Here is a 19,176-nt window from a genome sequence, read left to right as displayed (position 1 = left end):
GTATTTTGCCGTTGGGAAAAAATAATATACAGTGTTTTCCATTTAAAAAAAATGAAGAAAAATTATTTTATATTTTAGAAAGTTTGGGATAGATATTTTCAAAATCGAAATTTGAGTTATAAGATAACAAAAGTCGATAATATATTCGATCAATCTAAATTAACCTATTCGATATTATACAGATTTTGGTCTATTCTGTATTAACTATTACGTGACCAAATGCGGCAGAATAAAATTAAATTGCATTTTTTTAAATAATTATTAATGCCGATAAATTTCGAACATTACTTATTACTGAATTTCGAACTAATTCATGATTACTTTATGACGCAATACAGATTTTTCCTAACATTTTCAGAGATTAAAAATATATAGCAATTTAAATGGCAGACTCAATACTTCCATACGTACAAAATTATCAAAATTTAAGTTTTACAACAATTAAAGACTCTATTATCAAAATTTAAGGGTATTTATAGTTGGGATAACATTTTTCTTTCTCATTTCCGAGTTTGGTATCGGTATACTGAAGTATTACCGGTTAATGAAATGAATGTACGTTGTGTTTTCGTTTTGGCTTTAAGCGTTGCATTTTCTAATGCTGGAATCATCAATGAACGTAAGTGATATTTTTTTCTAATTTCAAAATTTTTCAAATAATAGTGCATATAATAGTTTAACAAAAAAAATATTTTATTATATATTTTCTATGCTAGGGGGATGTCCCTTGAAATCATTTAACTGATAACTATTGTGGCTAAGTATAATACCATACAATATCCCAATGCTACTACTATCTATAGTATATACCAGGTGCATCGCGTCGTTGGAAATATAAAAAATCGCATGCAAATTTTGAACTGTCTAGATATTGACTCCCCTGTTAATTTACAGCGAAGTTGTAAAGGTCTGGGTATGCTAAATACACATCCAAATTTGAACAAGCCGATTTTAAGTAATTTAAAGGTCCGTATTCACTTGCAACAAAACACTCCGAACCAACCGAACGCGCAGCGCACTCCAAACAATCTGCTACAAAACATTTTCCGGGCGCGCTCTGAACGACCTGCAACAAAACATTTTGCGCGGAGCGTTCCGCCTGTTTGCGGTGTTCGCTGCGTTCCCACCAGTAATCAGTGTGTTTGTCGACATGGATGCATCTGATATTACCATAGCCACTGTTTTTTTTTATTATAGAGGCATTAGCGCACCTTTGCTTGTTTCTATGGATTTCGTCCCTTTCGCTTTCTCTCTTCTAAAACTCGATAGAAGACTTTCCATTTTTTCACGTCCGTTGCGGTGCACCCTATATTATTAGCAATTGCTATCCAATCATCATGTTTCTTTACTTTGTTTTAATATGTCCCATTTGTCAGATCCCATAAAATAGGCTGCCCTTCAAACTCATCAATTAACTGTAAACACTTTTCTCTGTCCCACTCCATAGCTAGGCACAGTTTAAAAACATCACAAACACAACTAACGTTCAAAACTGCCATATCCACTGAACACCGACCAACGAATAAATTCTTTTGAGCAAATCCCGTTTACCGACAAGCTTCGGAAAATGTTTGGCGCGTTCGGTTCAGTTCGGCGCAACGTACTGAGTATACAAACTTGTTACAGCGCGCGCGGCGCGTTTGGTTCGTTCGGAGTGTTTTGTCGCAAGTGAATCCACACACCCACCTTAAGAAAAACTGCATCTATTTTTAAATTAAAACTTAACAAGTAACAACGCAGAACCAGGCAAATGACAACGTGTCTTAAGTTGTCATCCTATAATACTTGTCATCCTATAACTTAAGTTTTTGCCCCATTCGAACCAGTTTTAAATTAAAAAAATACAATTCGAGGACACTAGGCGTACGTACTATAACATAGTAGTGTTAACAGCACAACAAATTACATTTGACAATGACAAAAACATAGGTTCACAACTTAAGGCATGTTGACATTTGCCTGGTTTTGGGGTTTGCTAGTATTTGCTAGGGAAGCTAATATTTTGATAGTTCAAAATTTGCATGGGATTTCCTATATTTTCAACGATGATGCACCACACGGTATAGCTGTTAGCATATATGATATATGCCAACTACTGTTATCATGAGATATGTTTTAATAAATACATAGTGTAGAATTTTGTCGCTTCAGAAATCTTTTTAGAATTTGGTTACATTAGTATATATAGAAATAGAAATATGGTACTACTACAATTAAATTATACGTACAAACTCTGGATATTTAACAGAAAGTTATTTTTTGTAAAATACTATAGGGTAAGTATCTAAAATTACTTCGCCGAGCGCATTAGTAGAATTTTACTAGTATACAAATTTGCCTAACCAACGATTTGTTTAGGAGTTAAAAGCTACTGGCAGGCTGGCTTCCAATTTACAATCTATGTAAACAAGCAAAGTTTAAAATGTTTATTTTACTCTTACAGATTACTCAGGAGGATATGGACAGGAACATGGAGGGGGCTCAATTATCGATAAAGCAATTGGTGCATGGAACTCCGGTATTTCTTCAATATTAAGTCCCGAAAATTCCGCAGGCCATTCATTCGAAGCACAGCCGGTAGCTCACTACGACTCAGATGACTCATGTGACACGGATATTTCTTCACCTGTCGTTGAATCTGCAGCACTTGCAAATTCCGGGTCTATTGAAGTCGCAGATGATTCGGCTAATAAAGAAGTATCACCAGTTGAAACGCAACCAATAGTTAATTACGAATCAGGATCATACGACAAAGAAATTTCACCAGCAGTAGATGCTGGTCCTGCTGTATATAATTCTATTGATGTAACAGATAACTCTAATAACATTGTAATATCACCCTCTAGTTATGAGTCAGTAGAGCAAGTCGAGTTTCCACAACCCCATTACACTTCGGTGGGATCAGTAGCAGAATCAAATTACGAATCATCAAATTACTACCAATCAATACAGCAAGACACAAAAGAGTCGTATTCATCATACTCAGCCGTACCAGTAGTACAAGAATCTAGTTACGCACCAATTGCAGTAGAGCAACCTGCTTCAGTTGAAGTGGCAACAGTAGCACAAACGATATATAATTATGTGCCAACCGAATCAGTACAAATATATCACCCTGAGTTTAGTCCAGTAGCACCAGCAGTAGAAGCAGTAACTAGTTATGAATCAGTAGAGTCAGTACCGGTATATCAACAGGATTCAGTTGCAATTCAACCCGATACGAGTTACGATAATTCAGTACCAATTATAATTCCAATAACACAAAACATTTCAGTAAACCCAGTAACATATATTACACAAGAAAAAGAAGCAGAAGCTTCACCAGAAGTTGTATATGTGACAGAACCTGTATATATAACAGAACCTGTATATGTGACAGAACCTGTATATGTGACAGAAACTGTATATGTGACCGAGCCTGTATACGTGCCAGAGCCTGTATATGTGACAGAAACTGTATATGTAACTGAACCTGTATATATAACAGAACCTGTATATGTGACAGAACCTGTATATGTGACAGAAACTGTACATGTGACTGAGCCTGTATACGTGCCAGAGCCTGTATATGTGACAGAAACTGTATATGTAACTGAACCTGTATATGTGACAGTACCTGTGTACGTAACAGAAGCTGAATGTGAACCAGAGATACCTGTTGTAGCTACAACACAGTCAGTTGTTGTAGTAGAGCCTGTTGAGACGATAACTGAAGCTCCCTGTGATACTGAGCCGGTATATGTGACAGAACCTGTATATGTAACAGAAGCTGCTCTACCTGCAACTGAGCAGGTTTCCATACTGCCTGTTGAGTCGGTAACTGAATGTGAACCAGAGATACCTGTTGTAGCTACAACACAGTCAGTTGTTGTACAGCCTGTTGAGCCTGTAACTGAAACTCCCTGTGATACAGAAGCGTAGGCTGTCCCTATCGAGCCATGTGACTCCGATTGCTAAAATTATTTGAATTATCTTGTCATATATAAATTATTGTTTAATATGTAATATAAAATTTTAAATATATATTATATATTGAAGTAAAACTGCGTTATAAAATTGATAGTAATAATTTGGATCTATCATAAGTAGTATATAATTAAATTTAACACATTATACTTTATTTTATATATTTACTCTATAATATAATTGCAATTAAGCAAAAGTTATAAATATTTATATAGCATAACTTTAAAAAGGATAGGTACATCAGTTATTTAGTCTTATATTTATATGATTTAATATTATTAATAGTTACTATATGTAAAATACGACTATAAATTAATGAAACTAACAAGAGTTATGTTTAGTTTACTACATTACTTGACAAAAAATTATAATGAGCGAATATATATGATTTTTAAATAAAAATTATTTTGGAGTTTTCAATGATTACCATATTATAGTGTACCAAAGAGTTTTACAAAAAACTTTAATTTATTGACAATAATTTTCAAGACTAAGGTCTGATCCTCAGGAAAAAAATGTGTTTAAATCAATTTAAAATGCATGGATTTTGTAGTACAAGTAGTAGTCTCCATTGAAATGGTAGTTCTTTGGTATGTATCTTAGTAATTTTTCTTACGAAATACCCGGTATTTTATTTCATTTTTCGATCTTTGGACATAAACTAAGGCATCTATTATAAGGGTTAAATATATTCACAAACTTTGGTTTTTGAGATATTTAAATATGCATTCTACAGGGTGAGTTTCCTACGATGTTCTCTATGGGTATCTCGAAAACTACTGGAGATAGAGAGTCGGTTAAATGGGGAAAGAATTGCAGAATTGCAATTCATATTGAAAGAAATTTTAAAAATTATTTATATCATAATTATACAAACACAGGGATAGGAAGAGGTGGACTAATTGCATGGGGCTCCTCGATCACCTGACCTATCAATTTTAGAATTTTTTATGCGGTATAGTTAACAATAAGGGTTTACAAAAGAACTTATGAATTAAAAGAGGCACTCGAAGTAGCGGTACGAGAAAAGTTTAATTAAGTCGACCGATCCTTCTGTGAGAATAAGTAGTAATTCAGTTTTAAAAAGATGCAACTCAAAACAATGGCGGATTTTTTGAACATTTTCTAAAATAATTTAAAATGTATGTAGTGATATTATTTTTTTAAGTTTTAGTTTGTGTAATGTAAATTATAAAAAACCGTTTAGTAATATATTCTGACTTTTTATAAGTTATAAATCATAACAGAATAAGAATACCATGCAATCTAAGTGAAATTAGTCAAGAAAGATAAGAATTGGCTATATCTAAATTTAACTTTTCTAACATGTCTTGAAAACCGTTCTCTAAAAAACTTAACATTCACCGGTCAACGTATCCTCGAAAATGTATGGCCAAAAAGGTTGAACCAATAATTCTACACGCTTTTCTTCATTTGATAAATCCATATTTACAATTTTTGTTTATTTTAATACACAAAGATTGGATGTGACAGCTTCACATTTATGAAAGCAAAGACGATTAAACTTGTTTCCATAGCTAACTAAGTGAAATTATTTAAAAATGATAAGGATTGGCTATAACTCAGTAATTTTTCGAAGAAAACATATTACAGCTTATATCGCTAAAAAGTTTAAAAAATGGCGCTTTTTATGAAGTCATGGCCAACTATGGTTTCCATTTAAAAAAAAAACATATGTTTGTGTCACATATCAAAAATGACAAGCTTTAGAAAAAAACGGAGAACACGGTCTCATTAAGGATGTGATTATCTACAACTTTTATCTGAAAACTTTTTGTCTAAAATAGCTTATAATGAAATTAAGGTAAGTAGCCAATTAGTGACCGATCGCCAATTGTTGACCGATTTTGTCTATATACTTCTTAAATAAGAATTTTAAAACATTTATAAACAATTCAACGCCTCCATTTCATTTAGACATATTTAAGGTTAATGTTTTTCACATAATTTTGATATTTACTTTTTTAAATCAGCCGCCAATTTATTTAAAGCGTAGGGGCGCGGGAGATCAGCCCGTTTAGTCGTTATTAGGTGTCGAAGGTGTTAACAGCGTGCTTTGTTTGTTCGAGGCGAATACAATTAAGGTAAGCATATTACTTCAATATTTGAGTTTCTAGACATTAATAAAGGTATATTTTTGACAATTGCATACTTTAAATTAAATATTTTATAACATTTATGTAAAATAATTATCGGTCAATATTTGGGTGCGTTTAACCACAGAAAATCTAATTATTGACCGACCGGTCAATAATTGGTTTATTGCATTACTAATTATAATTCCTTTTATTTTATCTATTTTAATACTGAGACATTTTTTTTATTGAAAAATAAACTAATAATACACTAAACTACACGTAGGCCAAATAATGACCATGATAATATTTTGACCATAATTAGTATTTTTAAAACAAATATGCGGTCACTATTAGGATTAAGCATCGGTCATTATTTAGCTTTCCTTTGGTCAGTAATTGGATCTAAAGGATTTTACCTATTGACCGGTCGGTCAATAATTGATTCACAGACACAACTGCATGGAGATTGCTATTTTCAGTATTTTAATAGCAAATTATTTACCTCAAAACCATGAAACTAATAAAACGATTCATTACATTTTATTTTGACCAAATGATTTTCAGCGTAATATGTTAAAGTATAGTATTATTTTTAATATTAATAGTGTGGTCACAAATAGGGCACTATATAGGTCATTATTTAGTTTTGCGGTAAAACAGAATTTTTGTTCACTCTTAACTAAGTGTCTGGATTAAATAGCCTTGTTAGTTACTTGTTAATTGGACGTTAAACACGTATTTTTAATTTTATATAAAATATACGCCATTTTACTAGCAATTTAGCATTTGTAATTCCTTTAAGGAAAAAATGCGGTACTAAGTATTAAGTACTTTACATTTTTTCAGAATGCCCCCACAAAATAAAAAACGGAAATTATACACCAGGCAGATGCTTGATAACGCTCTACTTGCCGTGGGAAACGGCATGTCCTATGGAAATGCCAGTAAAGCTTTCAATATACCAAAAACCACACTGATATATAAAAATTCTGGCAAAATTCCCATGACAGGCAAACCAGGGCCACCCACATTACTGTCAAGTGATGAAGAAGATATGCTTGTAAAATGGTTAATCTTCGTCAGTAATAGAGGCTTTCCTGCTACCCGGAATCAATTGGCAGATAGCATAGAATTACTTTTTAAATATATGAAGAAAGAAAATCCGTTTCCAAGCGGTCGTCCAACAATAAAATGGCATCAGCTTTTTGAGAAGAGACATCCCGAAATAGCAGTTAGAGTAGCCCAAAATTTATCCAAGCCTAGATCGACACTAAATGAAAACAGTTTAAGGAATTGGCATGCCGAAGTATATACATATTTAAAAAATAATAATTTGGAGAATGTGTTAGAGGACCCAAAACGGGTGTACAACTGTGACGAGTCCGCTTTTTTTTTGAGCCCGAAGGGAAATCGTGTGCTGGCTAGAAAGGGGGAAAAAGCAGTTTATTCTTTTTCTAGTAATGATGACAAGGAATGTTTGACAACGCTCATTATGTGCAATGCCGCTGGAGATTTGCCACCACCGATGGTGGTTTTTCCATACAAACGTATACCACCAAAAATAAGTAATCAAGCACCTAAACATTGGGGTCTTGGTCGTAGTGACAATGGTTGGATGACAGGTGAAACCTTTTTTGAATACATTGCCAATGTATTCTACAAATGGCTGACGGAAAATAATATTTCGTTTCCCGTGCTTTTATTTGTTGATGGACACTCTTCTCATCTTACTCTAACTCTTAGTAAATTCTGTTCTGAAAAGAAAATTATTTTGGTCGCTCTGTATCCTAATGCGACTCATATAATTCAGCCACTAGATGTTGCATTTTTCAGGCCATTAAAAATGTCTTGGAAAACGGTCGTACACACATGGCGTTTAGAGAACAATGGAGCTAAAATATCCAGAGAAGATTTTGCGCCGCTGCTTCAAAAATCGATAGACGAAATGGAAAATAAAACAAAAATAATTTCAAATGGATTTAGAGCTACAGGATTATTTCCTTTTGAAGTGGATAATATAAATTTTTCCAAATATTTCAAAAATGACATAGAAATTTCTGAAGCTTGCCAAAGTACTATTAAAAAACAATATAACAATTGCTACACTATAAATACTGTTTTAAAAAGGATGGAAATGGATCTTCCCGATAAAATTGAAATATTTAAAAATACTGGAGCCGTTTGGAAGGGTGATACCAGAGACACGGGATTATATGAATACTGGAAGTTTTTAAAGGCAGAGAAAAATAAATATAATGAACATGACGAAAGTCAGCAAAATGAGGAAATCGATATGGAAATAAACCAAGACATTTTACCAATTGCAAATTCTTCACCATCAAAGAGCATAGATAATATTATTACAGAAGTGCTGGAAGAGAATGCAGATATGTCTAATATTGATAGAATTATTTTAGACGGAGACAGTTTGGTTATCCCATTTGATATAAATCAAGAATATGAAATTTTAGATACTGATTCAATAAAAGAACCCAATCGTGTTGCTGTTCCACCAAAAGAAGAAAACAGTATTGTTATAGAAATTCTAGAACCAAATAATTCTAATACTAATATATTACAATTAGAGTCAACACCATCCCCAAATGTCCAAAAACAAAACAACGTATCTGCATTAAGTTCAATAGAAAATACCACAATTGGAGAGCAACCTAATAAAATTTCTACGACAACTCCCGACTCTATTCCCACTCCCTTTAAAAGGGCACTTTTTTGGCCTGATTCAAAAGAAAATATAGAAACGAAAAAAAGAAAAAAAGAAAAAGTACCAGCAGTCGCATCATCGGAAGAATGGCAACAATATCATAAAAGAAAAGAAGAGATTAGGAGTAAACAAGTAGAAGAAAAAAATATTCGAAAACAGGTACGTTTAAATAAAAAAGAAAGTAAATTGAATAAGAACGCAGTACCTGAGATAAACCAAACTGAAACACCCTTATCCAATAATTTGAGAAAAAAAATTAATAAAAAAAAATTTGTCGGCAATTTCTGTATTGTCAGGTATGAACAAAAATATTTTCCTGGCAAGATTTTAGATACTAGAAATCAAAATTCTGAAATTGAATATAAAGTGACAGCAATGACACCAAGTGGGTTAAACTGGAAATGGCCATATCCCGAAGATATATTATGGTATAAAGAAGCAGACACTATAACGAATATAACAGAACCAAAAATGATAAACAAGAGAGGTATTTATAGTGTCAAGGATATAGACAGTTTAGTATAATTATTAATTCAAATTTGTTAGACTTTGTTGAGAAACATGTAGTAACAATTTTTGATAAAGTATTTTTTGAAATAATACATTTTGTTCATACGAATAAAGACAAAATTTAACATTTCTTTTACGAAAGGTACTTAACTTGTTGCTAATTTTATAAATGTGCCATACAGATTTAAACAAATGGTTTATCATTAATAAGTGTTGTATTAATTAGTTGTTATATGTATTAATGAATTATTATCGATTAATGTTAATATTTATTATAAATTACCAACGAACTAAGTAGTTTCCTTACTACTTAGTTCCTAGGTATAAATAGTTAATGTGCAATTTATAATATATACTTACATTTAGTAAGTTAAACCAAAGAATTTATGGACGTACCTGCATAATTACATAATAAAATTACCTTAAAAAATAAGTTTATGTGATTTTTCGTATTTGTTTAGAAAAAAGTACTGAACAAAAGTAGGTACTTAGGTATAAATATATTTTTCTAAGTTAGTGGTATGATATGTTTGTGATTATTAATTAATTTATGTAGGTATTTAAAAAATAAAGTTTTAATTAAAATTTTGTTGTTTTATATCCAAAAGTATAGCAATAAGTAAGTATAATTCACATAATCAATTTAATGTGGCCGGTCAATAATTGGATATGCGTATGGTCACTAATTAGATATCTTCAACTTTACACTGGTCAATAATTGGTTAAACCTGCTTTTTTCGAATATCCGTTAATATTTAAGTTATAATACAAAATTATAACAAAATTGCATGATTTTATGAAAGACAATACTTCAAAGTACCCTAAAGAAATATATGTTGAATTTTAGTCAGTTCCAGAAAAAAACAGTACTGAAATAAAGTTGGAGTATCTGCTTAAGCGGTCATTAATTGGCTAGTTTACCTTAGAGACAATTTTTAAAATAGCCGAAATTTGTTTTTTTCGAAATATCTAGTAAGCCATGAACTTTTTCAAAAATCTGAAAGGCGAATATTTATGACCCATAAAACTGCAATTTTTTCCCCATTTAACCGACTGTCTATCTCCAGTAGTTTCCGAGATACCCATAGAGATCATCGTAGGAAACTCACCCTGTATAATAAAAAGATTGTTAACACCCAGTACAATACTTTTTATCAATCCTTGTGTTGACTTTTAAGCCAGAGACACAAACTTTACTGAAAAATTTTATTGCTTCCTTTAATGTATGCAGGGGTATCAAACAATGCTGATCTATTTTAAATATTTATTTTATATAAAAATTTCGTTATTTCAAATAAAACATTATTAGGCGAGGGCCGGGCAGTTAGGTGAAATAATGGCCTTTAGGAGAAGTTTTTGTAATCAATAACTAATTTTTTCACAGATGATAGCACCCGTCAATAGTACTCTGTAAAAAAAAGTTACACCTTCTAGGAAGCTTGCTTTTTCCGCCCTGTTGAATTAAAGATGGCAGACACAATATTTTTTAAATACTGTAACTTTCTTATTTTTTAACCGATTTACCTCAAACAAACTTCATATTAAGGAGGAAGAGAAGCCATTTTTATAACAAAGTTTGTCAAAAAGTCGTATACAGGGCGAGAAAAAAATATAAACCGATTTTTTAATTTTCGGGAATTTTTTAAAATACATGATAATTCAAAAAAAGATAAAAATGCTATTAATATTCATATTTTAACGCAGTTTACACGTTTCAGGTGAAAAAAAGTATAAAAAATTGAAAAATCAATAATCTATTTTTTTCAAAGGGGTATGCTGAGGAAATTGACAATTGAAAACTTTTATTCGAAATATCTCAAAATCTATTCGTTTTAGATGGGTTCATTCACAGTTTAAATGGGGCAATTGTAGGGCTCCACAAGCTCTATCCACACAGGAGTCAACCATCATTTTACAATTTATCATTTTCGAGATTTTTAGGATTTTTAGATTTTGCAAATTTTTAATTTTGGATCGATTTCTACAACACTCTGTACAATATTAAGAAGTAAAAAATTCTCGTTAATGAGCACCACCAATCTCTATCCAACAATGTATAACTAATTACAGAAAAATGAAGGATATGGGAGATATTTTAAAAAAAGGACAAAAAAGGAAAATTTCCAAAAATATTTGAGGCCAAAATTGAACTTTGAGAACACAAGGTTTGGGATCTAATTTTGATTTGGCAAATCTTCCTCCCACAGAAGACTCCAGTAATCAACACGTTTTTAGAGTATATTTATTTACAGGTACAAAGCTGGAGAGGAAACGAGTTAGATCCACTTGAGTGGTGGTGGTTTGCCAGTGGCAATGAGCTTTTTCCTGTGACTTACACCAAACACCTCCAGGGCCCGAACACCTAATGGCAACTTTTTTTGCAAATGCAAAGATCTTTGCACAGAAAAATGTGTGTGTGCTTCTTATAATCGAAAATGCAGCATTGTGTGTAAAAAATGCAATCAAGCCTGTCTAGATGCACCCAGAGTCGATTATGAAGAAGTGCAAATAGATGATGGTGACGTGTAAATACAAATATGAAAAAGTTATTGTTATATATTTGTAGTTAAGCTATTAAAAGTTGAATATATACGTTTCTGTTGGAATAAAAAGAATTTCAGTGTTTATTATTATCTATCATTAAGAATAACAATTTTTTCTTTTTTTAATTTATTTTTAATGTTTTTTTTTAATTTATTTTTACTGTTTTTTTTTTAATTCATATATGTTTAACCTAAAGCCAAAGGCAACTGTTTTGATTTTACGTCAATCGAGCAAAAAATAAAGTATCTTTACATCCTGCATCAGTTTTATTTTTGTTTGTATCCTTAAGGATACACTATACACTATATCTCCCGCACTACTCAATATATCATAAAGTCAAGGACTGTTTCAAAATCAGAACAAAAGAGCGCATATTCTTTAACCTTCTTTGCTACGGAGTACGGTTCAAAAAAAATTGAAGAAAAGCAAGTCGATTTCTTTTATTATTTTTCCTGTTTTTATTTTTGACAGAAAAACAACCTGTCAAAATAGTTTTATATGTTTATTTCAGTTTTCTTTAGTCAAAAGTAAAGGAATGATTTTTACTTAACGAAAATCGGCTAATAAATAAGAAAGTTACGATTTTTTTAAAGTATAGAATCAGACGCCATCTGTAATTCAACATGGCGGAGGAACCTAGCGCTCTAGGAGGTGGAACTTTTTTTACAGAGTACTGTTAATGAGTACTATCATCTGCGAAAAAATCAGCTTGATTGCAAAAACTTCCCCTATTTTTGCTAACTGCTCTGGCGTACTATATGTATTTTTTAAAATAAGTCAAAGCAGATTTAAATGCCCTTTCATACATATCAAAGTTTCCAATACTTATTTATCTCAGATTTTGAAGAAAGAACAATTTTTCAATAAAATTGCAACTAAGAGGACTATATTAGGGTATTTGACAATTTAATTTTTTAAATGTGGCTCATCAAAAGTTTCAAGTATAAGATTAATTGTTTTAGATTTCAATTTCCTTATGCAACTAAAACAACTTCGGCAAGTGATTTAAAGCGACAGAGACAAATACTAGGATTTATGTTCAAACTAAAATTCGCCACCAAGGCAGCTTCTGAAAGACATATTATAAAATCATTAATGCAGTGAGTTGGGAAAACTTTATATCCTTGCTTCAAGTAAGTTTATATCGTCAGAGAAAACAAATTCTATTTCCATTGTCAGTAAACAACACGGTTTTTCTGATGAAATTTACGATGAATGAATAATTCAAAATATTTAATAACTTATAAAAGTTACTTTTCAATGTCCTTATTTATTTATAACTTATAAGATTATACCTTAGTAATAGTATATTTCATATATCATGTAATTTGAACCTAGGTAATTTCATTAGATTGTTACATTACTAGCGATTTTTTGAACACTATCTTGAAGTGTGTTATAGCTGTAATTTTTAATCTCCTTCATTAGTTGATAAAATAATAGGTAAAAATTTACGATTTCTGGGAATTTGACTTTTCAAGTGGATAAAGGCAGGTCAATTTATGTTTCAGCATATAGTTAACCCGTGGTTTGAAACACATTTTTAAAAATGTCAGTTATAAGCTTGTGTATAGAATAGAATTTAAGCTAAACAAAAATAAAATTCTGCGTGTAAAAACTACATCAACTTTAATTTGATGTGTTTTGATTTAGCACAACCGCAGCTTTTTGAAAAACAGAATATTCACAACTGCTATTTTACCATTGGCAATGGCTTTTGTTCTATATCTGTACTGAATTTAAAATTTCCTGAATTTATTTCGCAGCCCAGTCAGTTTATAGTATTTTCATAGTTTTTTAGTGTTTGAAAGCTATCCAATTAAGATGGGTGGGTATTTATTTGGCAAAACATATTTCAGGCGCCTTCTTTATTTTTAAATAAAAAACTCTTAATAAATTATTAATCTTATTTCTAAACTTATTTCACCTCAACTTTCTTTTGCACTTCACAAAAAAAAGTAAAAAAGAAATTGATAGTGATTAAGAAGCAGAGGGAGTTGAGGTAAAAAAAGCGTATTTTGCACTACTCTCGCATTAGAAAATATTGATTGACTTCCGATCATAATCTTTGTTGCAAAAAAAAGTTCGAATGTTTAATTAATACTGAATAAATTAATTTTAATTAATTCATGTTAAACAGTTAAATTATTTGCACTTATTACGGGGAGACCCTGTATAAACATTATATTAATTAAAGTTATACCCTTGATTATGTATAAATAGATGTACAATGAGGGCTTAGTACAAGCCCGTCTTCTAGGTGGCGCCTTGCCCGTTCTGAATTTTTGTATTCCCCTACGATTTTCTTTGAGGGGAATCCGTTAAACCCGCCCATCGTTCAAAAATGGAAGGGCGCGAGGTCACATCTATTGGGCCACTTATTAGCACGTTTCACGCATGTTTACGAAAATAGCTTTCCTTGTTTGTTTCAACTGTGACAAGAAAAAAGGAAAAAAAGTCATATTCGTTTCTAAATTCGGCAGTTTTGTTTATCTTTCTCGACTTCTGATTTCGTTTCGTTTAGGTTATGTCTTAAAAAATAATTATTTATAAGCTGTTGAGTTGAAATATACCTTAATGCATATCTAAATAATTAAAAAAATCAATTTTTTCGTCCCCCACGAAGAAACGAAACAGTATTTTTGAATATTTGGATTACAAACTATTATTTTATGAGTTTTATGTGTTGTGTTTACGTGATGTGTAATGTGTATTTTGTACCTGCTGGATAATATTTTGAAATATATTTAATTAAACAAAAAGCATCTGTATTACAGGTGAGTAAATACTGTTCATATTTATTTCTAAATTCATATAAATTTGTTTTAAATCACTCTTGGTTTTTAGAGTTTTTATCTTAGAGTTTTACCTCATAGAGAGTCTGAGATAAGTTTAATAATAAACATTAAATTTGATAGATTGATAGATAGATTAAACGATAATGGCCAGTTGACTTAAAAATTTAAAAAATACTGATTTTATGCTATAAATTATGTTTCATTTCTTACTTTGCTTTTTTGGAACTGTCAGATATATTGTGTATTTTATAATTTTTCTTAATTAATAACGTAAAATATTGTTTATCTACACTCAACCCTGTGTTTAGATAAAGCTTCATATCAGATTTCCTATTTTATATTTTCACTCAAATCATATTTTTGTAAAATAGGTATGCTTGCATGCAAAAGTAGCGTAAATTTGACAGGGAGGTATTTTTATAGATATACAGGATGATTCGTAGATTTAAATACATATTTACTTTAGAGTTGTATAGTTTGTCAAAAGAAAAGCTATATTTTTTATTTTTTCTTGGTGAATTTGTCAAAAAATTGTCATTCCAGAAAATACTATAATGTCGTAATCGTATAGAGTTCATTTTGACCATTTTTGGATTAAATTTTTTTGTTTATATAATAAAATATATATTTAAAGCCCTTTCTAAGTTAAAAATAAGTAATATGGAAGTTTTTTACTGGAACTAATTTAAGGTAATGTTCTCTTCATATAATTATATAAAAATATGCTAAATTCCTAAATTATTTATATGATTAAATTTTCTTTATATTATTTTTTTTGTATTATATACAGGATGAGTCAAAACTATATATTATATTTTTCTTTGCTATTTCAAATGGAACACTGTATTTTATATCATAAATCAACAAATCTTTTATCCAACTTTTGTTTTGTTAAGATCTATATCCCAGATTAATAGTTATTGGATTGTTCTCAAAATTGTCTCTTTGAGAATAAACATGATTTGTTTTTCGCAATTTTTATTAGTAGGTTTGTCGTTAAAAGTGATGTATCTACATATTTATCAGCGACAAAAATTAAGAATTAGATGTCTAAAATAATTTCCTAATTATTTTTTTACTTAGCGTATCAGTAAATATTATTTATTTTATCGCTGCAGCTGAAAATAATTATGTATTCCAAAACAGGACATTACTGTATAAATATCGATTATTTGGATTTAAAAATTATTTTTCAAAACAAAGTTGGAAAAAACTACGTTTATGTCATAAAATGTGGAGTTCTCTTTGAAATAATCGAGAAAAACCCAACATCTAGTTTTGACGCCACCAGTATATATCATGCATTATAGTTCATTATACTGCAATTTATTATACATACGTAGTTTTGTTTGGTGAAATGAAACTTTCTAAAAGTATTCCCAATTAAAACATATTAAGAATTTCCTACATTATAATTTTGAAAGACGTTTGAGTGGGCAGACAATTTGGTCTAAAATAATCATATGTCTAAAAAAATTAGTCTAAAATAATCAAAAACTACTTAACACATATAACTCGCTTTTAAAAAATCTAAAAGAAATAAGTTTGTTTATTATATTCATATTTTATTAAATTATTATAGGTGTGACTGCTAAGTGGTCGTACTCGCCACTTTAACCAACCATTGGTGGGACCATGGTAGGACCTTCAGAGATTATAATGCGAATTTGTCATACCATGTAAATCTATATACATATATTAATAAATGCGTTTGTTTTATTAAATTTGTTTTCTTATACGGTATGAGCGAAAAAAAACGGCGTCTATTTGTTTACGTACAAATATATGACATCGATATTCATTTCCAAGCCACCTCTGACGCCGTTTTTTTTATCGTATGGTATACACTTACATATATCCCTTATCCTTTAAATCCGATTTATTTCTAATAATTATAAAAATAAGATACCTGATTGATTCTTCCGAAATATTATAAAATGAGATATCAGGAAATAAATAAAGTTACTTATCTCGTTTGTTTTGGGAATTCAAAAAAAAAGGGTATAGAGAATCTTAAGAGACACAGTTCAAATATTATTTTTGAGTATAATGGGTGCTTCAAAAAATGTGGCGGATATAATGAAACATGTTTTTTAATGCAAAACTCTTATTTATAACTTTTGTTTTATTTTCGATTCTGCCTAAAATTCTATAACTTTTTTTTATAAATAACATTAGTATTTGCAAAAAAAATAATTCCTATGTTACATAATTGTCAGTTGTTTCCGAAGTTGGGCTATACAAATTTGGTAGGAGTGTTTTACAGAGTGAAGAAAAAGATATATGTAAAAATACTTGGAGTTAGATGCTACACTGTGTTCAAACAGATTTTTTTGGCTGATCCTATATATTATTATTTTTTCTAGTGCTTTTACAAAACCTTTCAACATTTGTTAAGAAAGTATATTAAGTACATCTATACTCTATACAGCTTGCAATCTGTTCTGAATTTTTCAATTTTTATCCTTCTTTTACTTCATTTACACTATAACAAGTTTTGCCATGACAAAACAAAAATTATTTATTATTAAGCATTAAAGTAATTTATATAGTTATATGACATTATTAATAGAAATTGAAGAATTTTGTAAAATCTATCAGAAAAAAATATAATATACCGGGTGTTTTTCAAAAGTGGCTTGATTGACGTATTCAATTAGTTTCGGTTATTTCTTGTTTCACCGGAAATGACTACAACTTGGTTTTTAAATGGTACCGTCGGTATTTTTTTACTTTATTTGACAGAATATGGCATTGTGAATAGAATAATTTAATGTCAACTTTTGACATATTTACTTAAAAAATTGTATTTTAAATTACAATCTAGAGTGCCATGATAAAAAACAACATGTAACCGGTCGTAAAGGTAACGACAGTTTGACTCGATATACGAAGTGTGTGGTACCAAATTACCTATTTACCAGGTACCAAAAAGGAAAAGACACAAAAAATATTAGACGATCAAATCAATTTTTCCGAAGCTCCTTGATTAAAAATTAATGGTTTTAACACAGCCATGACACTAGATTGAATTTTAAAATGCTATTTTTTTTAATTGAAAATGTCAAAAGTTGACATATGATATATGTCATTCTATTCAGAATGTCATTTTCTATCAAATAAAGTATAAAAAATACTGAGGGTACCATTTAAAAATCAAATGTTGTACTCGTATACATTTCCGGTGAAACAGGAAGTGACCGAAACTAACGGAATACGAATCAATCTCGATTTATGTTATATACCTACTAACATTCCGAATTTGGTAAACCCCGAATTTAATTTTTTTATCTGAAAAAATAAAAAAGTTACAGAGGTGAACCGCTTTTGAAAAAACACTCAGTATAGGCTGCGTCATTGAAAGAATCTGCAGATATTTTTCTATTTTAAATACGTAGTCGAATTTCAAAAATATATATTGAACACCCTGTACCTCTACCTTAAATATCTACATATAAATATCTAATATTTTTTCTTCATCAACAAATTGAAATATTATAAAACTAGTTTTAGGTTACACCATTATACAAGAAATATACGTAAAAAAAGTAATAGAATTTTACGCAGAATCTAAAATAAAATAGGATGTTACATTTAAAAAAAAACATTATGTTAAATCCGCCACACTTTTTACAAAGTTACAGACGTAGGTAGGTATAGTTTCATATTATATTCTTTAATTATCCATCTAAATCAAAATCTTTAATTATCCATCAAAATAAAATATTTATATACCTAATATAATACTTTAGTATCCAACAAGTGGCCATGAAAATCAAAATAAATATAAATCCATGTCCAAAAATAAAAAATGTAAATAACGCTTTGAGGTATAAATTCGGTTCGAATCAGATAAGATATTTTTATTCTTTACCGAGAATTAAATTCGAAGAATTCCTAGTCCCTACTTCTTTGCCAAATTCAATAGTCTCCGCCCCTTTTTACGTTTTAATTTCTGCCACCAGTTGGCAGCATCGACTTATACAGGCTCATTGACTAACTATTAATATATAAACAAGGGTTATACTATACTCTATAGAATTTTTATATATTAAGGTTATTAGTAACCCTACTATGTTAAATTGTTGATAATGTTTTTTTGCAGATTGATTCAGTTAAATAGGTTTTTTTTAAACAAAATAATTTTTCTACTTCATATTGCGCTATCGAATATTTGCAAATTCACATTCAGGAGGTAATTTTCTCCACACCACCACGATTTACCGTTAATGCCAATGACGTGAACATTAAAAATCTATTAAGAACATCGAAAAACCGACTTCAGTGCTAACGAGCTCCTTTATTTCGCTTACTCTGCATTCTTTGCATTTTAACGCACCAACTAACCCTGTAAGGAATTATCCAGAAAAACATTAAGCACCTACATAAATTTCATAAACTCCTATCCAAACTTGTTTTATCCTTTTTCCTAGAAAACGATGATTTTTTAATATTAACCATATTTTCAAAATAAATTTCACTCTTTTTGACCTTGAACTAGGTATACAGGGTGTCCCAGGCTGAGCGTGCATTAAAA

General features: G+C 30.3%; 2 protein-coding genes across 2 annotated transcripts; both read left to right on the top strand.

Moving 5' to 3' along the window:
* The first annotated feature begins 470 nt into the window (after window positions 1-470).
* On the top strand, window positions 471-4,248 carry LOC115876609 (protein SON-like). The gene is made up of 2 exons (XM_030892444.1): window positions 471-619; window positions 2,444-4,248. Exons 1-2 carry the CDS (start codon window positions 550-552, stop codon window positions 3,919-3,921), a joined length of 1,548 nt encoding a protein of 515 aa, XP_030748304.1. The 5' UTR covers window positions 471-549; the 3' UTR covers window positions 3,922-4,248.
* A 2,664-nt stretch (window positions 4,249-6,912) lies between these two features.
* On the top strand, window positions 6,913-11,663 carry LOC115876185 (jerky protein homolog-like). Its single transcript, XM_030891885.1, has 2 exons — window positions 6,913-8,787; window positions 11,550-11,663. The coding sequence occupies exons 1-2, from the start codon at window positions 6,913-6,915 to the stop codon at window positions 11,661-11,663; spliced, it is 1,989 nt and encodes a 662-aa protein (XP_030747745.1).
* Window positions 11,664-19,176: the final 7,513 nt, after the last annotated feature.

The sequence above is a fragment of the Sitophilus oryzae genome, unplaced genomic scaffold (genome assembly GCF_002938485.1).
Source record: "Sitophilus oryzae breed Bouriz unplaced genomic scaffold, Soryzae_2.0 scaffold_1059_pilon_pilon, whole genome shotgun sequence".
Lineage (NCBI taxonomy): Eukaryota > Metazoa > Arthropoda > Insecta > Coleoptera > Curculionidae > Sitophilus > Sitophilus oryzae.
Note: the sequence above shows the minus strand (reverse complement) of the source record. Positions and strands in the feature narration are given on the sequence as shown.